Consider the following 17,806-nt stretch of genomic DNA (forward strand, 5'->3'; position numbering starts at 1 on the left):
CAGAGTTTACATGCTGATAGCCCCGTGTCCCACCTGGGGACGGCTCCTGGCCCAAACGGCCAGCCTTGTGCATGGCCTTCATCCCCCTCTCCCTGCTCACAGGCACGAGGACTGTGGAGAAGAGGTTACCCTTCAGCCTGCGGAAGAGCCACAGCTCCCTGAAAGCCACCCCCCCACCGCCCCCCACCCCCCTGGCCCAGGTGGTCCACCTGAAGGACATTGTCTGCTACCTGTCCCTGCTGGAGAGGGGACGGGCAGAGGACAAGCTGGAGTGTAAGTGGGACCCTGGGGCCACGGGCTACTGGTCATGCCACGTGGAGGAGGGGGCATCGCCCTGGGGGGGTTCGCCCGAGGAAGGGTGTGGGGCTGGGCGCTCCTGCTCACTTTTTAATGCTGAAACGTTAAAAGCACTTGGGAAAGGCGCTCAGCATTGCTCCTCTGCTCCCGCCTGCTGGGACCCATGTCCAGGTGGGGACCACGGCTTCCCTCCAATACCCCAGAGCCCATTATGGGCTCAGGCCATGTCTTGCCCAGGCTGAGCTGGCATGGTGTTGCTCCCATCCCGCAGCCCCGGCAGCCCCAGCACCGAGCGCTGGCTGCCCGGGCTTCCCTGGGGCTGGGCTCTAACTGGCAGCTGGCTTCTTTTCTCCCTCCAGTTATGTTTCGCCTCTACGATACTGATGGAAATGGCCTCCTGGACAGCTCGGTAAGCTTCCCTCGGGAGAGAAAGCTGGGGCCACTCGTGGGGCTGGAGACACGCAGGGCCCTATCGGGGTGCTCACTCCCCCGGTGAAGCACTCTGAGCTGAATAGGGATATGGGAAGGGAGGAGGAAGACAGCAGCATTTGCTGCGAGGCTGGACCATGGGACTGGGGAACACGCGCCAGCTCTGCAGCATCCAGCAGCAGCTAGAAAAAATCCACCCACCAGTAACTGGAGCTCTACATCAGGTCACGGTGTTTCAGAAAGGGAAAAATCGTGCACACCCTTCCCCCAGGATGTTTTCTCTTTGTCCTTTGGGTATCTCCCTTGAAACCCGTTGCAGATAAAAATCTGTTTTATCAGAGCAGTTTGTCTGAGGGAAAACCCACTGCTGGTTTTCTGGCAGATTTTCAGAGGAGAAAGCAGCACCCAGCACCCACTGAGTAGTGGGGTGTTGCTGGCCCCCTGTGCAGGCAGGGGGCCCGGGGCAGCCTTGGGCATATCAGGACATAGACCTGATATGTCCCCGGTTTGGGGGCTTGAGGCTGGACACGCCACTTGTGCCCGAAGCCATCCCTCAGTGCTGGGTGCCATCGTCTTTCTGTGCTCAGGAGCTGGATCGTATCATCAACCAGATGGTGCATGTGGCTGAGTACCTGGAGTGGGATTCCACCGAGCTGAAGCCTGTGAGTGCCAGGGCTGGGGGCAGCCGGGGGGCCGGGGGGGGGCTCTCGGCCATTGCCAGCAGCCGGGGTTCACAGGTGACAGCTGTGTCACCACATCTCCTCCCTCCTCCAGATCTTGAAGGCAATGATGGAGGAGATCGACTACAACCATGACGGGACCGTGACGCTGGAGGAGTGGATCCGGGGTGGCATGACCACCATCCCTTTACTGGTCCTCCTGGGGATGGAGACGGTGAGTGCCTGTGCGGGGACCAGCTTCAGCTGCATCCAGCCACCCTGCCTGCTCCCGGAGGAAAGCCCGGGGCTGGCAGCAGGGGGAGAGAAGGGTGGTGATGGAGGGTGTGCAGGGACCACGGGAGGGCACCCTACCCCCGGCAATGGGCCGTGCACCTGTCCAGCGCCCACACAGCCCCACACCAGCCCCCGGCTCCCCAGCCCCTGCAGACAAGCCCACCCTGCCTCTGCTGACCGGCCTTCATCCCCCAAATCATCACAAGCTCAGTTTTGAGCTGTGGTCGTTGCCAGCTGCCATGCCTAAGCAGGCTGGGTTTGCTCCTTGGGATCGTAGCACACTCCAGTTTGATGAATATTTAATCAAAAAATAAGATGAACACCTAAAACGCCAGCCACTCTCCTGGGGTGAGCTTCAAAGAGCAGAGGGGGGGTGGTTTGGGACCCCCCTTATTTCCCCTATGTTGCTTTTTGATCTTTTTGGGCTTTGTTTCATTGGGGTGCATCCCTGGCCATCAGGTAATAATTTGCAGGGAAAGTCCAGGTTTTTGCTCCCCAGTGCCTATTCTGGTGTTTGCTTCCCATGGAGAGGCAGGGGGGCAGGAAGATTCAAGAAAACGGGGAATTTTAAGTGACTCCTGCAAAGCACTTGTGCCTGGACCCAGCTGTTAGAGGTTTGCTTTGGTCACCCCATGGTGGTGGTGGCCTGGCCCCAGATGTGGAGTCACTTTCCTATCGGCCACCAGCAGAGTATTCCCATGGCTGGGCTGTGCTGAGGGGCCGTGGGGAGCTGGAACTCCATGCCAGGAGTGCCAGGAGCCGGACATGCCCAGGGAGCAGGGGGATGTGGTGGCAGGAATGGTCGGAGGAACAGCAGGGAGAAGCGGAGCAGGGGGAGCCCATGGTACTGCTGGGAGCGAACTCCCACAGACGCGCTGGGGGCTTTTACGGGCTGAAAAGCTGATAAAAGTGGTGGGCTGAGTGGGCTGGGACCCCCAGCAGGGGAGTGACCCCCCTCGCCCTCCGCTCTCGTGCCGTGCAGAACGTGAAGGACGATGGGCAGCACGCCTGGAGGCTGAAGCACTTCAAGAAACCTGCCTACTGCAACTTCTGCCGCACCATGCTGCTGGGGGTCCGCAAGCAGGGCCTCTGCTGCTCCTGTGAGTCCTGGCCCCCCATTCCCCCGGGCCGGCGGCTCCCACCCCATCCCAGTGCCCCAGGGAGGGGGGACTTGTCCCTGTTGGTGCTGAGCCCTGTGGGTGCTGCAGGATGAGCGGGGAGGGGGCAGTGCCCGTGCCGCGGAGTGATGCTCACCAACTTCTCCTGTCCTGCCAGTCTGCAAGTACACCGTCCATGAGAGGTGCGTGTCCAAAGATATTGCCTCCTGCATCAGCACCTACGTGAAATCCAAGAGAAACATGAGCGTGAGTAGGCAGCTGGTGTGTTTCTGAGCCCGTGGGTCTCTTGTGGAGCCCTCTCGGAGGCAGCACCGCCGGCAGCAGCTGGCGCTTGGTCTCCTGCCTTGGTCCCCCATGGCTTTTTCCCCTGGGATTTGCCCCTTGGGTCCTGGGCAGCAGCTCACAGGCATTCCCAGCATCCAGAGCCTGGCACCGCACACCCTGTCCCCAGCCCCCAGGGACCTGCAGGATCCCCAGCCCCAAGGTTTGCCATGGCTCTGGGTGGAGGACAGGTGTCCTCGATGTGCTGCATGGAGCAGCAGGGAGGGAAGGCTGCCATGTGAGGGGCTGGTTTGGATCAGACAGCACCCCTGGACAACAAGCCACCCTTCGAAGTCACGGCAGCAGCCCTTAGTGGAGAGGAGACACCCACAGGTCGGTGGGTGCTGCGCCCGCAGTGCCCCCCGCTCCGTGCCTTGCAGGTGATGCAGCATACCTGGATTGAGGGCAATTCCCCTGTCAAGTGCGACAGATGCCACAAGAGCATCAAGTGCTACCAGGGCATCACTGGCCTGCACTGCGTCTGGTGCCAAGTCACTGTGAGTATGCGGACGCGGGGGGCCCAGGGCATACCCTGGGGTGCACCCTGCAGCGCACTCTGCATGGCCGGCCCTGGGGGAAGAGAGGCTCACAAATGGCCTGGCATCCCCTGCCCGACATCCCTTCCTCCCGCTCCCTCCAGCTCCACAATAAATGTGCCTCCCACGTGAAGCCAGAGTGTGATGGGGGCCTGCTGCGGGACCACATCTTGCTGCCTTCCTACATCTGCCCCGTCGTCCTGGTAAGTCCCTATCCTTGCTTCTGGGTGGCAGGGACCTGGCAGGGCATCGCCACGTCCGACCTGCCTTCCCTGGCTGCCAGCGCTGCCTTCACGAGGCAGCGTGCACGTCCATGCCTCTGTTCCCCAAAGGACAGGCAGTCCCACTGCCGGAGATCGGAGAGTGACTCCCCTGCCAGCACTAGCCCTGAGGACAACCAGGGCTTCAAGTTCAACTCCACCACGGTGGATGGGCAAGGACTGCAGGTAGGTTCCCACGCCGGGCTGCCGGCAAGCTCTGCTACGGGTACGCGCCAAGCCCCGCAGCGGCCGGGTGTTCGCAGCCGCGCTTTCTGCCCTCCAGATCAGCCCCCGGCCCGGGACACATCCTCTCCTGGTGCTTGTGAACCCCAAGAGTGGAGGAAGACAAGGGGAGCGGTAGGTGGGGTCCTGCCCAGGGAGACCATCCCCCTGGGGTCAGGGGCTGCCAGTCCCTCGGGCTGCCCCGGCACCTCTCCCGGAGGGGGACTCACCTCTGCGGCGTCCCTCACGCTTCTCTTGCCTTAGGGTCCTCCGGAAATTTCACTACCTGCTCAACCCACGCCAAGTGTACAACCTAGACCGCGGCGGGCCCGCGCCGGGGTACGGAGATGCTGCGGCTGATCCTCTGCCCCCTCCCACTGGCCCCTGCTCCCCCACATCACCCCTTGTCTCTCCTGGTTTTCTCCAGGCTGAGCTTCTTTCGGGACACTCCAGATTTCCGCGTCCTGGCCTGCGGAGGGGATGGCACAGTGGGCTGGATCCTAGACTGCATAGGTGAGCGAGGAGCAGGCATGCTCCCGCAGAGCATCGTCCACCTGCGTCCTCAGCGATCTGCCGCCGGTTCCCGATATTTCCCACCCCCGGCAAGAGCAGGGTGGGGGTCCTGCCAACAGCATTGCCTCCGGGCTGCCGGCCGAGGAGGGACATGGAGAGGAGCAAGGAATGAGTCCTTTCAGCCCCAAACCTCTCTTTCCCCTTGAATTGCAGACAAGGCGAACTTGGTGAAGCACCCACCGGTGGCTGTCCTGCCCCTGGGAACGGGCAATGACCTGGCCCGGTGCCTGCGCTGGGGAGGAGGTGAGGCCAGGCGAGCATCGCCCGGAGGGTGGCCGGCCCATGGGAACCATCCGGTGCAGCTGTGTGGGTGCTGTCCTGGGGGACGGAGGGCTCCTGGGCTCTTGGGATGAGGCTCGGGGCTGCATCTCAGCCCTGGTGACTCCTGATGGTGCCTCTAACCCCTTCCAAAAAAAGCAGCTGCTGCTTTCTAAACCCCCATCAGCCAGGTCCTCCCCAACAACCTTTTTCACCTGGGAGAGCCATGCCTTTAGCTGAAATCTCTGCCACCGCTGCAAGGATGAGCTGAACATCTCGCTGGTGCCGTAGCAGCAGCCCCAGGCTGCCCTGGGTGCTCGGCACCCAACTACCTCTGGCCCCATATGACATGACTGTGATCCCCTTCATCCTCCTTCATCCTCCTCTGATGCCCATCTTCTCTTCCTTACAGGCTATGAAGGAGGCAATCTGATGAAGGTCCTGAAAGACATCGAGCACAGCACAGAGGTGATGCTGGACCGCTGGCAGATAGATGTCATTCCCAGTGACAGAGAGGCCAACGGAGACCCTGTCCCATCCACCATCATCAACAACTACTTCTCCATCGGGGTGGTGAGTACTGCAGGGCAGGGCTGGGTCCTAAGAGCAGCCCAGAGCACAGCACACACGTATTCTAGCTGGAGAGAACAGCACAGCACAGGGCTAGTAATCGGTGCCCAGACCAGCACCGTGCCGTGCCCTCCGGAGCTGCCCGGCCATAGCAAAGTGGGCAGAGAAGAGCTCTGGAGGCCAGCAGATCAGGGGGGCTGTCCCCTGGGTCCCCAGCGCAGCCGCAGCCTCAAACCCACCTGGATCAGGGGATTCCCAGGGCCATTTCCAACTCAGCGGGTGGGAAATGCCTCGGCTGCCGTGAAGTCATTGGAGCGATCCAGCCCGGTGGGTGCGCTCAAGGGGTGCCAGCCCCCCACACTTCCCTCCTTGTCTCCTCCTAGACTCATCCTTAGCCCTCTTCCAAGCCAGCCCCAAGTTAATGCACAAGAGCCGGGGCTGGTTGCTGGTGACATTCCTCAGAGACTATAAAAGCCTTTCTAAGTGTTTGGTGAAATTCTACATTTCAGCTTGAGTCTCCCAAGCCGGGGACTCTCCCTCCCTGCTCTTCCTTGCTCACGTTCCCACCCTCCCTCCATCTCCTGGCATTGTTTTTCTGGTATTACTGTCATTTGTAATGGCAGCACTTAAATGCATAAACAGGCATGGAATCTCTCTCTTCCCAGCCAGGAATATTGCAAGACCAAGTGTGTGGGGAGCTTAAACAGGGTTCAGAGAAGTTTGGGGTCCCAGGGATGGGTTGAGATCTGCTGGACACCCCACCTGAAGCTTTTGCCGAGACAGCATCCATTGTCAAAGCCCCGCTTTGGTGCTCAGACCTGTGTTTCCCCACGTTTTCCTAACCCAGGGAGGGTTAGGGAGCCCGGGGAGGACAGCAGCCCCATGCCATGGGGCTTTCCCCAGCACCGGGGGTCAGTCCTGGGAGTGGCAGGGCTTTGGGTGAACAGCAAAGCGGAAAGCACTTCTCTTCCCGGGGGCTTGCAACATCTTTGTCCTGGGCCATGGGTGCCTGAGCAGTACCACCATGGCGTGGGTCACCCACCCAGCAACGCTGCGGAATGCTTCGAGTTTCGCGTCAGCTCCTGCTAATGCCAGGGCATGTCACTGCAGGTGGCATTTGGTGACAGCTTCCGAGTCGCGCTTAAACACCCCCCACCTCGCACAGGAGAGGTTTCAAAGAGTTTCAGGAGAGCTGCCACCCTGCCAGGGGAGCTGTCAGGGTGCCAGGTCCTGGGGTGTCCCTAGAGCCCCACTGCCCTGCTGGTAGCCCTTCCTCCCTCCCTCAGCATCACCTCCATGTGGAGCCCCTACGATGAGGGAAGGAGGCCAAGTGCACTAATTATGTCTTGCTTAACAAGCCCGTTCAATGCTTTGCGAGCAGCCTAGCTGAGGGTGCCTCCATCGCCTCGGCATGGCCCCCACCCTGTGCCCCCATGCCCCAGGGACCAGCTGCGAGGGCAAAGAGCTGAGCCCCCATATCCTGGCACTTGCCCACAGGGCGCAGAGGGGGGGTTCTATTTCCCTGCTGCGCCGCCGACATCTCTGCGCTCCCTCTCGCCGCAGGACGCCTCCATCGCCCACCGCTTCCACGTCATGCGAGAAAAGCACCCCGAGAAATTCAACAGCAGGTAAGGGCTGCCTGTGGTCCCCCCCAAAAGCCATGCACCATGCCAAGGGGACATACTGGAGCCTGCTCCCCTCTCGCTGGGCTCCTCTCGCCCCTCTCCCCATGGGATCAGCAACAGCCCCGAGGAGGTGGCCCGGTGTTCACCAACCTTAGGGGACGGGCAGGGGATGCGCCAGGGATGGCCAGGGGACAGGGGCTGGGCACAGCGTGGGTCCAGGGTGTTCCTTCTGGCCCCGTGCAGTGTGGCAGGCTGCTCAAACTTGGCCGCGCACCCAGTTACGTTCATTCATGCTTTATAATTAGCACCAAATTCCAGGACCGGCAGGAGCAGGCCAGGCGGCGAGGGCAGGGCAGGCAGCAGGTCGCAGCTTGCTCCTGCTGTGCTCGGGGTGCAGGGAAATGGCATGGCAGCAGCAGGAGCTGTGGCTTGCAACCCCCATACCCATGTTCAGAAATGCTGGCTAGAAAAAAACCAAATGGACCAAAGTGTCGGGCTCCACTCTGAAATTCAGCTCCCTTCGGCTTACAGCTCCCCCTCAAAGCCTGGCACAGCAACTGATGCAGGGGATGAACAGTGGTCAGGGGCTGCCTGGCAGGGTGCTGGGAGGGTGTGAGGCAGGGTGCTGAGGTGGGGGACATCCCCTCCATGGGGTACCCTGTTCCCGGCAGCCCTGTCGAGAGACAACAGTCCATGCTCAGTTCTGCTGAGAGCTGGTGGAGGAACACCATCCCATGCTGGGGGACCACCCAGCACCCGCATCCGTCTGCTCTGCAGAGGGGTCAGAGCCAGGTCCGCCTGAGCCAACCCCTGTCCCACAACACAGCTCCCTGGGGCCGTGGTGCCCGCCGTCCCTCCCCATGATGGCTCGTGTCCCCATTAATGGCTTGTGTCCCCATCACAATGGCTCCAGAGAGGCTCTGGAAGCCCATCCTGCTGCCGGCTGGGCTGGGGCGAGGTGCCGCTCCCGAGCAGGATGTTGATGCTGCTCTCTGCTCCAGGATGAAGAACAAGCTGTGGTACTTCGAATTCGGGACGTCGGAGACCTTTGCAGCCACCTGCAAGAAGCTCCACGACTACGTCGAGGTGGAGGTGGGTTTCCCAGCATGGTCCCTGGCTCCCGCCACGGCACAAAGGCTTTTTGGGAGATGTCACCCATGGGTCCTTTGGGCAGAGTTTTTGGCTGTTCAGGGAGGGGATGCCGCGGCAGCTTTGACCCCTTACGGCAGTAGGAGGATGCGGTGGCTGGCAGGACCCGCTCTTCCACTATGCGGCGCTTGCTGCAAAGCTGGCCAGCTGCAGGCAGAAGAATAGCCCTGTACTTCCCCCCGCCCCCCCCCCCTCCCCCCGCTCCGTCTTCCAGCTGTATTTCAGAGCGTGCCTGGAATATTCTCTCTGTAAACTCTGCGTCTGCTCCCAGCCCTCGTTGGATGACATGGAAACAGCCTTTAATTAGAGCGGGGAGGAGGGCCCACGGTTGCTAAGAGTGCTGTCATTTCTCTGCTCTCGCTGGGGGGGTTTGGGCCGTGCTTTGCTGTAAACTTCCGCCTCTTCTTATCTCTGGATAAACGACCCTTTTATAACTTAGGCTTGAGGGCAAAGGGGAAAAAAGACATCGCTTGCTGCAAAGAGTTGGCGCGGGTCTGACCAGGTGGTGGGCACAGGGTTGCTGGCAGCGGGCAGGCAGGGAGCGGGCAGAGGCGGGCAGAGCCCGGGGAGCCAGCGGCGCGGTGCAGCATGTGTGGCCGTGGGCAGAGGGACGTTGAAGCCTGTTTCTAGGCGAGGAGTTTCAGCCCTTCCCAAAGGCCGAATGGGGTAGCTGTGCCCTCGGCAGCTGGTGGGTAGGGGCAGGAGCAGGGATACAGCCGTCTCGCCCCCTTCACCGGCCACACACCAGCATCCCGGGGCAGATAAAGCCCAGGTCCGTAGGGTTCGATGCTGCCAGAGATGGGCATGAGGTGCCCCACATGCTGCCCACGCGCTCCCCGCCAAGCGTGCGTCGGCAGGAAAGCGTTAATCCCGCAGTATTTGAAGTTGAAAGCGGCAGCCTGTCCTCCCTCCGGCTCCCAGGCAACTGTCAGCCTTGCAGAGAAATGGCAGTTTTGTTTTGGAAATTGGCACTCATTCCCCTACAGCTCCTGGAAATGAATTTGCTTTTTTCCCCAGCTGCAAATTTCTACTTCCAGCATCGCTGCCAGTGCGCCGTCAGCTGCCCCTGCTCAAAGAGCCCATTGTAGCTCGCTGGCACACTAACAGGGGAGGGCTACGCGCGGAGAAATCGCTCCCCGCACGCCTGGGTGCATGGGCAGCCGTGGGCAGCTGTGGTCCTGCCTGCCCCACACGCCCCTCCAGGCAGGATCGGGCTCCCACAGCATCCCCGGAAATCCCACAGCCCGGGCAGCCCTGGGCAGCAGACTCACTCCCATCCCACCGCGGCCAGGTCAGTACCGGCCACCTCGCAGGCAGGTAGGAAAGATGCCTGCAGTTGGGGGTGATGCTCAGCTCAGCTGGGAGTGGGATGTGTTGTCCGTCCCGCAAGGAATCAAAGCCCTCTTGCTCGGTATCTGTCGCTCAGAGTGTTAGGGTCTTTTCTGTTCCTACAAATCTCGATATCATTAAGATGTATTGAGAACGAAAGGATTTACACCCTTTACAAGCCTTGGAGAGACAGCTCTTCACTCCCAAACCAGAAGAGTCCTGCCTTTTGCTTTCAAGGCGAGGCTAAAAATAAGATCTCGGAGCATCAGGGGAGGCAGAGCAGATCTGAACATACAGAGACGTTTGCTCGCGTGCGCGCCCAGCTCCACATACGTGCAGCTGGCATGCTCAGTGCTTACCGACAGTGTATTAAAAATAAGCTGAAGACCTTCACTCTTTGCCAGAGGAAAACAACTGGAGTCAAAGCAGGGGCTCATCAGCCCATTCGCATTCCTCTCAGCAAAGCAAGAAAGAGAAGAAATGCTGTCACATCACCAAAATGCAAGGAAAAAAATGTGCTGGTATTTGCTGAAGCGTAGCATGGCAGGTAGAGAGCGGATGCATAAAAGAAAATACAAATGCACTAGAGAAAATAAAGTTGCATGGGAAAGCGGCTGCTGCATCCAGAGGTATCTAGAAAGAGGATCCAGCATCGTCTGGGTAGCATGAGAGTGAGAAGACCTGAAGTTAAGAAATGCATTTCCATGGCTGCTGCTTCCAGTCATGTGGGGAAGCCTCAGGCAACAGATATTTTACCTTCTACAGGGAATTTTCAGCTGAGGCAGTCCTGCTGTATGACAGCAAAGCCCGGGATACCAGTTCTGTGCTGCCTTGCAGTTTTCTCTCCAAAACCCGACATTTTTTCTTCTTGGCACCTTTCTTATCATTTCCTTCCAGTCTCATTTCTGGTTTCCAAATTGCACTTGAAGACAAACTGGTTTGAGTTAGTTTTGGGGCAGCGAAACTTTCTGATTCTTTGGGGTCAGTTTGAACAAGGGGAGGTTGGGGAAATGTGTGCTGGAGATCCTTGGATGGAGGTCGCTCCAGGGCCGAGGTGGTATTGCATCCTATTTTGGGTCGCAGCACCGAGCCCGGCCGAATTTTTATGTGCCCTCGTAGGAAATTCGCTTTTCGAAACTGCCATCTCAGACGTGTAGTAAAATTCATATTGAAATAGAGGGGAAAGCAGCACAAGGAGGGCGAGGTGATGGTTGTCAGCCCTAGGAAAGCAAAGCTGGGGGGTACTTGTTTGCACCTCCAGCCCCAGCCGCCCTGGGGCTGCCCATGCCACCCTGGGGCGGGTTTGCTCTGGGGACTGTCTGGCGGCACATCACGCTCGGGGACCTCTGCTCCTCTGGCGGGCAGGCGGGGAGAGGAGACTGGGCTCCGTGGGCACCGGGCACCATCTCGCCGCTGACCCCATGGCCTGACGCTGCCCGTGTGCCCGGCAGTGCGACGGAACCCTGCTAGACCTCAGCAACGCGTCCCTGGAGGGCATCGCCGTCCTCAACATCCCCAGTATGTACGGTGGCTCCAACCTCTGGGGCGAGACCAAGAAGCAGCGCGGTTACAACCGGCTGGGCAAGAAAGCGCCGGAGAAGCTGCATGCCACGGTGGTCACTGACACCAAGGAGCTCAAGTTCTGCGTGCAGGGTGAGCAGCAGGGCCTGGCAGCAATTGGGTTTTGCGGGGTGCGGGGGGTTAGCAACAGGGAGCTGGGCAGTCACCGGTTCTGTCTGTGGCTCAGTGCACACGGCGCTGGAGCAACGGCACTGAAGGGTTTGCTCTCGGTTCCCTCTCTTTTGGGGTGCTGGGGTGACCCCAAGAATGATCTGGCCAAGCTGGTGAAGGAGGGTGGCTCTGCCTGCCTCGGTATGGCCCAGCACCGCGTTTCTCAGGGCTGGTTATGCCGTGCCATGGTGGCCAGAGAGGACGTGGCTCCTGCGCCCTGCCAGGCACCTCTTCCCCCACTCTCCAGGGATCCCGGCTCGGGGGGTACCCAAGTGGGACCCGTCACCTGCGGGCATGAGGCTGGGCAGCCCCCAGCACCCCGTGGGGCTGGCAGGCAGCCGCTGCAGGGCTGGGCACCCGCTGCTGCAGAGGAGGAGTCGGAAGTGGAGCTGCAGAGCTGGCACCAAGGGCTTTTGTAAGCATCTTCCCAAGCTCTGCCGCAGAGCTGCCAGCCTGGCTGGGGGGTTTCGGGAACAGCATGGTACCCATGCTGTGCCCCAGCCGGCACTTCGCACCCGCTTGCTGTGGCCGCCGGCGCTGTCCCTGTGGGCACAGGCAGCCCAAAGTGTTGGCACGGTTCCCCCACAGAGAGCAGTGGTTTAGAAAACAGCCAGCAAAATAGGTCAAGTGCCCTTATTTTCCACCCGGCACCTTCCACAGCCTGGGGCTGGGGTGGGAAACAGCCCCCTCGCAGCGTGGCTGCCAGGATGGCTGTGTCATTGGCCATCCCAGGCTGTCACTGGCTGTCCCTCGCCAGGTGTGCCCATGGGTACAGGCAGCAGGGAGTGGGGGAGAGCAAAGGCCTGTTCCAAAGGGTAGTGAGAGGCAGTGGGGTCGGTCCCCTGGGCACGTCCCCACTTGCAGGTGGGCAGGAGGCGGGGGGGGGGGTCCACCAGGGGTGAAAGAGGACCCTGAAGGGAGTGAGAGGTGGAGCGAGTTGCCCCAGTGTTGGGCACCTTTGGTGATGGCCCAGAAGAGCAGGAGGAGCTGGGAAAAGGGGCGCTGCCCTGGGATCCCTCCCAGGGAGGATTCGATGGTGCATCCAGGCTCCCGGGGGGGCTGCAGTGCCCCAGGGCACCCAGGGGATTGCGGGGGGGTGCGGGGGTGGGGTGGGTGTCTGCCGCCATTTCATACAACACTGCAAATAAGCGGTCGAAGGGCTGGTGGGGATCCAGGCTGCCACCCTGCAGCCATGGAGGTCCAGGCGCTATTTCAGACCGGGGGGTATTTTGGACAGCAGCATTGTCCAACGCTGCAAACCCCCAGCTGGGCAGTCTCAGGGCACAGGGGACATCAGGACATGTCCCCACAGTGCCACCAGCCCTGGTGTGCTGGTCCTGATGTTTTGGATGATGGCAGAAGGCAGGGGATCCCTGGGGACAGGGAGACCGACTCGGATCCCTCTCTCTTGCAGACCTCAGCGACCACCTCTTGGAGGTGGTGGGGCTGGAGGGTGCAATGGAGATGGGGCAGATCTACACGGGGCTGAAGAGCGCTGGAAAGAGACTGGCCCAGTGTTCGTCCGTCACCATCAGGTATTTGTCCCTGACCGGGCTGAGCGCCTGACCAATGGCAAAAGCCTGCACCTGTGTCACCCTGCGTTCCCTCTCTTTGTGCCTCACAGGACATCCAAGCTGCTGCCCATGCAGGTGGACGGGGAGCCCTGGATGCAGCCATCCTGCACGGTGAGTCCCGGAGGAGGGAGTGGCTCTGCCACCAGCAGCCGGGGCGAGCAGGGGCTGTCCGCATGGTGGGACGGGGCAGGCAGGGGCTGGCAGCATGGCAGGCAGCCTTGGCTCCCCATGCAGCGTGGCAAAGCCTCTGGAGTTGGAAGGAGGCTCCTGCGCTTCCTGGTGGGTGGCTGCAGAGCCCAGCCACCTGTGACTTCTGTCTGCACGCATGCCGGTCCCCAACTCGTGGCAAGCCATCGCAGGAGCCATGTGGACAGGGACACGATCATCCCTTGCCGCACGGGTGGGTGCAGTGGGGTTCCCCACCATCCGGCAGGCAGCTTGGCCAGAGGAGAAATCCCTCTGCCCGTCCCAGCGCTGCCTGGATGTGATTCCGAAGCTGTTACTCCCATGCAGCAAAGCATTTAACGACCCAGCTGGGGGCTGGCAGCAGCTCATCACCCCGGTGCTGGGTGCTGAGCTGCTCCCGGCTTGCTCGGGTCGCTCCCTGGGGTCTCCGGGCTGGGGGATGCCCGGGAAGGCTCAGAGCCCAGGAGCCCGTTACTGAACTGGGTTTTTCACTTCTTTTTAGGTCAAAATTACACATAAAAGCCAAGTGCCAATGCTGTTGGGCCCCCCACAGAAAAGCAGCTTCTTTTTCCTGAAGAGGAGAAACCGAACTCGAGATTAAGCAGCGTGCAAGGAGCCATGGTCCAGAGGCACCTGGCATCCCGGACACCTGCCTGCTGCAGGGGGTCCCCAAATCCCCACTCCGCAGTGGGGAGAGAAAACACCCCCCCAAGCCCGGTGGGGATGCTTTGTCCTGGGAAGGTCTTGGAGGCTCCTTCCCAACCACCACAAGCGTCTTCTCCAGCTGGGATGGAAGTGGTGGGCAAAGGCAGGCCGATGCACGGGGAGCGCATTCGCTGGAGCAGTGCTATGACTGGAGTTTTTTTCCCTTTATTTAAATAACCCCCCCTGCTGCCTGCCCCGGCAGAGCTGCAAATGAACGCGCTCCCGAGAAAACGCCAAGCTTCACTTATTTATTTTTAATCCCCTTGAAAGACACTCGATGTTTTGCTGCACTGGCTTTCTGTCCACCTTGCACATTGGAGAAGTTATTTATTTTCTTAGCCTAGAGGAGATGGTCTCTGCCATGCCTTCAGCTAGCGCTTCTGGGATGGGTTTTAAGCAGATGCAAAGCCAGCCTTCACTGCCAGCCCTGCGAGCTGCCAGGCATGGGATGGGCTGGGGACAGACAAGATGGTGCCTGGGCCACGGGGGCAAGCGTGGGGTGGATGGGAGGAGACTGTGTTTTGACATGGAAGAGGCAAAAAAGGGATTTGGCGGCTGATTCTTGGGAAACCCCCGTGCCCCAGCTCTGGGCTTTGTGTTCATATTTATGTATTTATTTAGCAAACTTTGGGGGGACTTTGGGGCTCACCTTCTTTTTATGAGCCCAGGTTGGACACGAATGCCACCTCCCTTCTCTGCTGGCTGTCCCCTATGGCACTTCCTTCCAAGTGGACTTTCCTCTCTCCTAAAGCCTGCCAGCCTGTGCCATGGGTTGGGGACCGACATCCAGAAGCTCTTCTCGCTTGGAAGTGTCCCCCCTGGCCTTTTTACACATCTCCTCATGTGCTTCGCCAGGCCCATGCTCTCCCGGTGGCAGCTGTGCTGCCTCCGGTGCTCCTGGATGGCTGCAGGGAGCAGTGAAGAGCTCTTGCACCTTGGTTTCCGCACAGCCAGGTCTCCCCCCTGACCCACCCCAAAGCCAAGGAGCTTCGCAGATGCCGCTGCCAGCCCCCTGCCTGCATGGGTGCCCACTGCTCACCACCTGGCTGCTCCTTTTCTCCTCGCCAGCCGGGGTGCACGGGCAGGTTTCGGTGGCATCACCCATGTATCCCCCACTAGGCGTGTGGGGAGAGACCACGGGACGCAGCTTCTCCCCAGGATGCAATGGGGCCCAGAAAACGGATGAATGCATGGAGGCCATGGTGGTCTAGATGTGTGCCCCGCTTCACGGCGCTCCCAGGAGCTAGGAGTTGGCAGGACCGGCCCACGGAAAGGCTGCTGGTTGCTGCTGCAGGCACTTGCTGCCTCCTGGGGTGGCCCTGCACGGGGGGACACCTGGCTCCTGAATCAGCTCCCGCTCCCAGGCAGCTCCCTCAGGTCTGGCGGAGGCCCCTGTGCCACTGTGAGCAAGCCGGGAGCAGCGTGTGCCCTGTGGATGTTGCTGCAGGCAGGAAAACTGCTGCTTGTCCCCGCTATGCCCCTGCCAGAGGGTTGGGAGCCATGGCTGGGACAAGCCACCCTCTCCTCCCCAGTGACCCAGCGCCCAGTCTCTCCTCATGCTGCAGGTTCCCATTCAATAGCATTCCCCTGGTAGTGCAGAGGGTGCTGCTGTCACTATGCTTCAGAGTGAACAGTGAGCTGAAAGGGAGCCATTTGTCACCCTCCCCAGGCAGAGACAGTAGTGCTGTTGTGCGCCCATTCAAGCTTTAGCTCAGGGCTGTTTCTGACAGCAGCCGTAGGGCCCTGCTGACATGGGAGGAGGTGTCAGCAGCACCCCAGGGGACTCCCAGCTGGCCTCTAGCCCACGAATCCCCCTCGTGGCCAGAGCACAGGAGGAGGCTCCAGTGGGCTGCCATGGCTCCCTCTCCTCCTGCCCTCGGACAGGGCGAGGGCGAGCTGGGGGGCAGGTGCTCACTGCAAGGCAGGAGAGCACTGTGGAGCGAGCGAGAGCAAGCATGGGCCCAGCTGGCAGGCACAGAGGTCACCACAGCTCACCGAAGCCATGAGCTGCGTACACGGGCAAACTCCACCTGCCGTGCATAAATCCCCCCTCCTCCTCCTCCCCCTCCTCCTCGTCACCCTGCCCGGGCATTAATGAGTAGCCAGGTGAAAGCGTAGGGGAGCTAGGCCAAATAAACCCTGGGTCTCCTGGACCAGCGGCCTCCATTGGAAAAAAAACCCTCGACCAAGCTTTGCTGGCAGGCAGGTTGATGGGTTTGATCTGTGGGATGACACGAGGGATGGGCATTTATAGCAGCAGGTTTGGCTCCATTTCCCTGCCTGCTTGGCCTCAACCCAGGGTTTTATCCCAGGCCTCCGATTAGGAAGTGCCTGTATGGAATCGGCAATGTTTTTCACCACCGACCTGCTCCTTGCACCCAGACATGGTTTGCTGGGCTCTGGGCAAAGAGCAGCGCTTGGGTGTCTCTGCTGCAGTTTGCCATCAGTGGTGCCAGAGCTGGGGAATCAAGCGGGCACTGTCCGGCAGCATGCCAGGGGGCGAGGAGTGTTTGGTTGAGCTCAAAGCTGGAGGGGGAGCACCCAAACACATGTCCTGCAGGATACAGGGAGCCCAGGGCCACCACCCTGGACCACGGGGGAATGATGACACACTGGCACCAGTCTGCCAAGGGTGACAGGCTCCGATAGAGACATCCCCTTCTGATGATCAGTGAGACAATTCCTGCCACCTCCCCCGGGGGAACACAGCTTTGATCCGCTCCCACCATACCAAAGCCATGGTTCAACGGGCCTGGCAGCTAACGACCTCCTTAGTCCAATGATGCAAAATCTTCAGCTCAGGAGGGGACCTACAGGGGCTGGGATGCCAGCCCGGCTGTCCCCGGCTCCAGGGAGGAACATGCCATGCAGCCGAGGGGCACGCGAGGCTCTGAAACCAATCTCCCCAATCTCCCTCGGCATCTCCCAGCTCAGCCCCGTTTGTCCCTCAAAGGCCACAGGATGGACCTCCCAAACACGCCCCCCCCCCCCCCCCCCCAGTCCCAGGCACTGGTGCCAGTGCGCAAGCAGCCCACCGAGCCGGTGCCATTCTGGGGGAATCCCTGATTGCTGGGGAGCCCATTGCCGTGGGAGCCCCAGCCCTGTCCTCCTGCTGTGTGCGTAGCCGTGGTTGCCTGCATGGAAATGGTGTCCGTAGCGTAGTGTGTGTTGCCGTGTACACCTGGACTGCTGTGGGCTTGCCTCAAATAAAGATGATGAAGAAATACTTGGCTGGTCCTGGGGTGCACTGGGGTTCCCCGATTCCTGGCCAGGCATGGGTTCCCCACCTTCAGAGACTCAAAGGGGAGGTGCCCGATTCAGGGTGCCAGGGATGAAGAGGTGTTGTCAGTGGCAGCGTGATGGAGCGGTCCTCAGCAGGAGCTGCAACTGGCTAAATTTGGAGCCTGCAATTTTGGTCCCCCCCCCCGCCCCGAGTGGGCTCTAAATTTAGCAGGCACTGGTTGCCATCCCCCCTCCCAGCCCTGGCTCTCCAGGGGCTTCGGCTCTTCCCAAGGCACCCCTGCGGCCTCCCACCCGCCTACCCCCTCACCTCTCCCTGTGCCGGGTGACAGCAAGAGACCTGGAGGTGCTGAGCAGCCCCTGGCCAGTGCAAGACCGCGGCTGCCTTGGGTCGCTGATTGCTTTGTAATGACCGGGCTCGTCCCCAGCAGCCAGCCTTGCTCCTCGGCCCAGGTTTTGCCACCTGCCCGTTCGTGTGTCATCTGCTAATTTTACCAGCGGTGATTTAATCCCGGTTGCCTGCCTGCAGAGGGGAAGTGAGAGCACCAGCACCTGCAGAGCCCCCCGGGAGCCATCCCCAGGCAGCAAGGACACGCCGTGCCCCCTGCGTGCTTTGCCCCCCCACACTCCAGCACGCAGGCACGCGGCAGGCGGCATGTCCTGGTAGCACCCCACCCGCCATTTCACCCATGACACGATGGGAAACAAGCTACCTGCCATTACCAGTGTC

At 60.6% G+C, this 17,806-nt stretch overlaps 1 protein-coding gene across 2 annotated transcripts in view; it reads left to right on the forward strand.

Annotated features, from left to right (window-relative positions):
• LOC115347522 (diacylglycerol kinase beta-like) overlaps positions 1 to 17,062 on the forward strand; it is a 29,206-nt gene extending 12,144 nt beyond the window's left edge. For both annotated transcript variants that reach the window (XM_030029007.1, XM_030029008.1), the window contains 20 exons: positions 103 to 273; positions 657 to 706; positions 1,314 to 1,388; positions 1,501 to 1,620; positions 2,662 to 2,779; positions 2,955 to 3,043; positions 3,499 to 3,615; positions 3,759 to 3,857; positions 3,987 to 4,100; positions 4,198 to 4,271; positions 4,401 to 4,475; positions 4,564 to 4,649; positions 4,863 to 4,952; positions 5,380 to 5,540; positions 7,101 to 7,165; positions 8,164 to 8,254; positions 11,092 to 11,293; positions 12,786 to 12,906; positions 12,996 to 13,056; positions 13,634 to 17,062. In XM_030029007.1, coding sequence (XP_029884867.1) covers positions 103 to 273; positions 657 to 706; positions 1,314 to 1,388; positions 1,501 to 1,620; positions 2,662 to 2,779; positions 2,955 to 3,043; positions 3,499 to 3,615; positions 3,759 to 3,857; positions 3,987 to 4,100; positions 4,198 to 4,271; positions 4,401 to 4,475; positions 4,564 to 4,649; positions 4,863 to 4,952; positions 5,380 to 5,540; positions 7,101 to 7,165; positions 8,164 to 8,254; positions 11,092 to 11,293; positions 12,786 to 12,906; positions 12,996 to 13,056; positions 13,634 to 13,732 — 2,078 coding nt within the window. In that variant the 3' untranslated portion in view covers positions 13,733 to 17,062. The remainder of the gene's footprint in view (positions 1 to 102; positions 274 to 656; positions 707 to 1,313; positions 1,389 to 1,500; positions 1,621 to 2,661; positions 2,780 to 2,954; positions 3,044 to 3,498; positions 3,616 to 3,758; positions 3,858 to 3,986; positions 4,101 to 4,197; positions 4,272 to 4,400; positions 4,476 to 4,563; positions 4,650 to 4,862; positions 4,953 to 5,379; positions 5,541 to 7,100; positions 7,166 to 8,163; positions 8,255 to 11,091; positions 11,294 to 12,785; positions 12,907 to 12,995; positions 13,057 to 13,633) is intronic.
• Positions 17,063 to 17,806: the final 744 nt, after the last annotated feature.

This window comes from Aquila chrysaetos, chromosome 10, assembly GCF_900496995.4.
Source record: "Aquila chrysaetos chrysaetos chromosome 10, bAquChr1.4, whole genome shotgun sequence".
Taxonomy (NCBI): Eukaryota; Metazoa; Chordata; class Aves; order Accipitriformes; family Accipitridae; genus Aquila; species Aquila chrysaetos.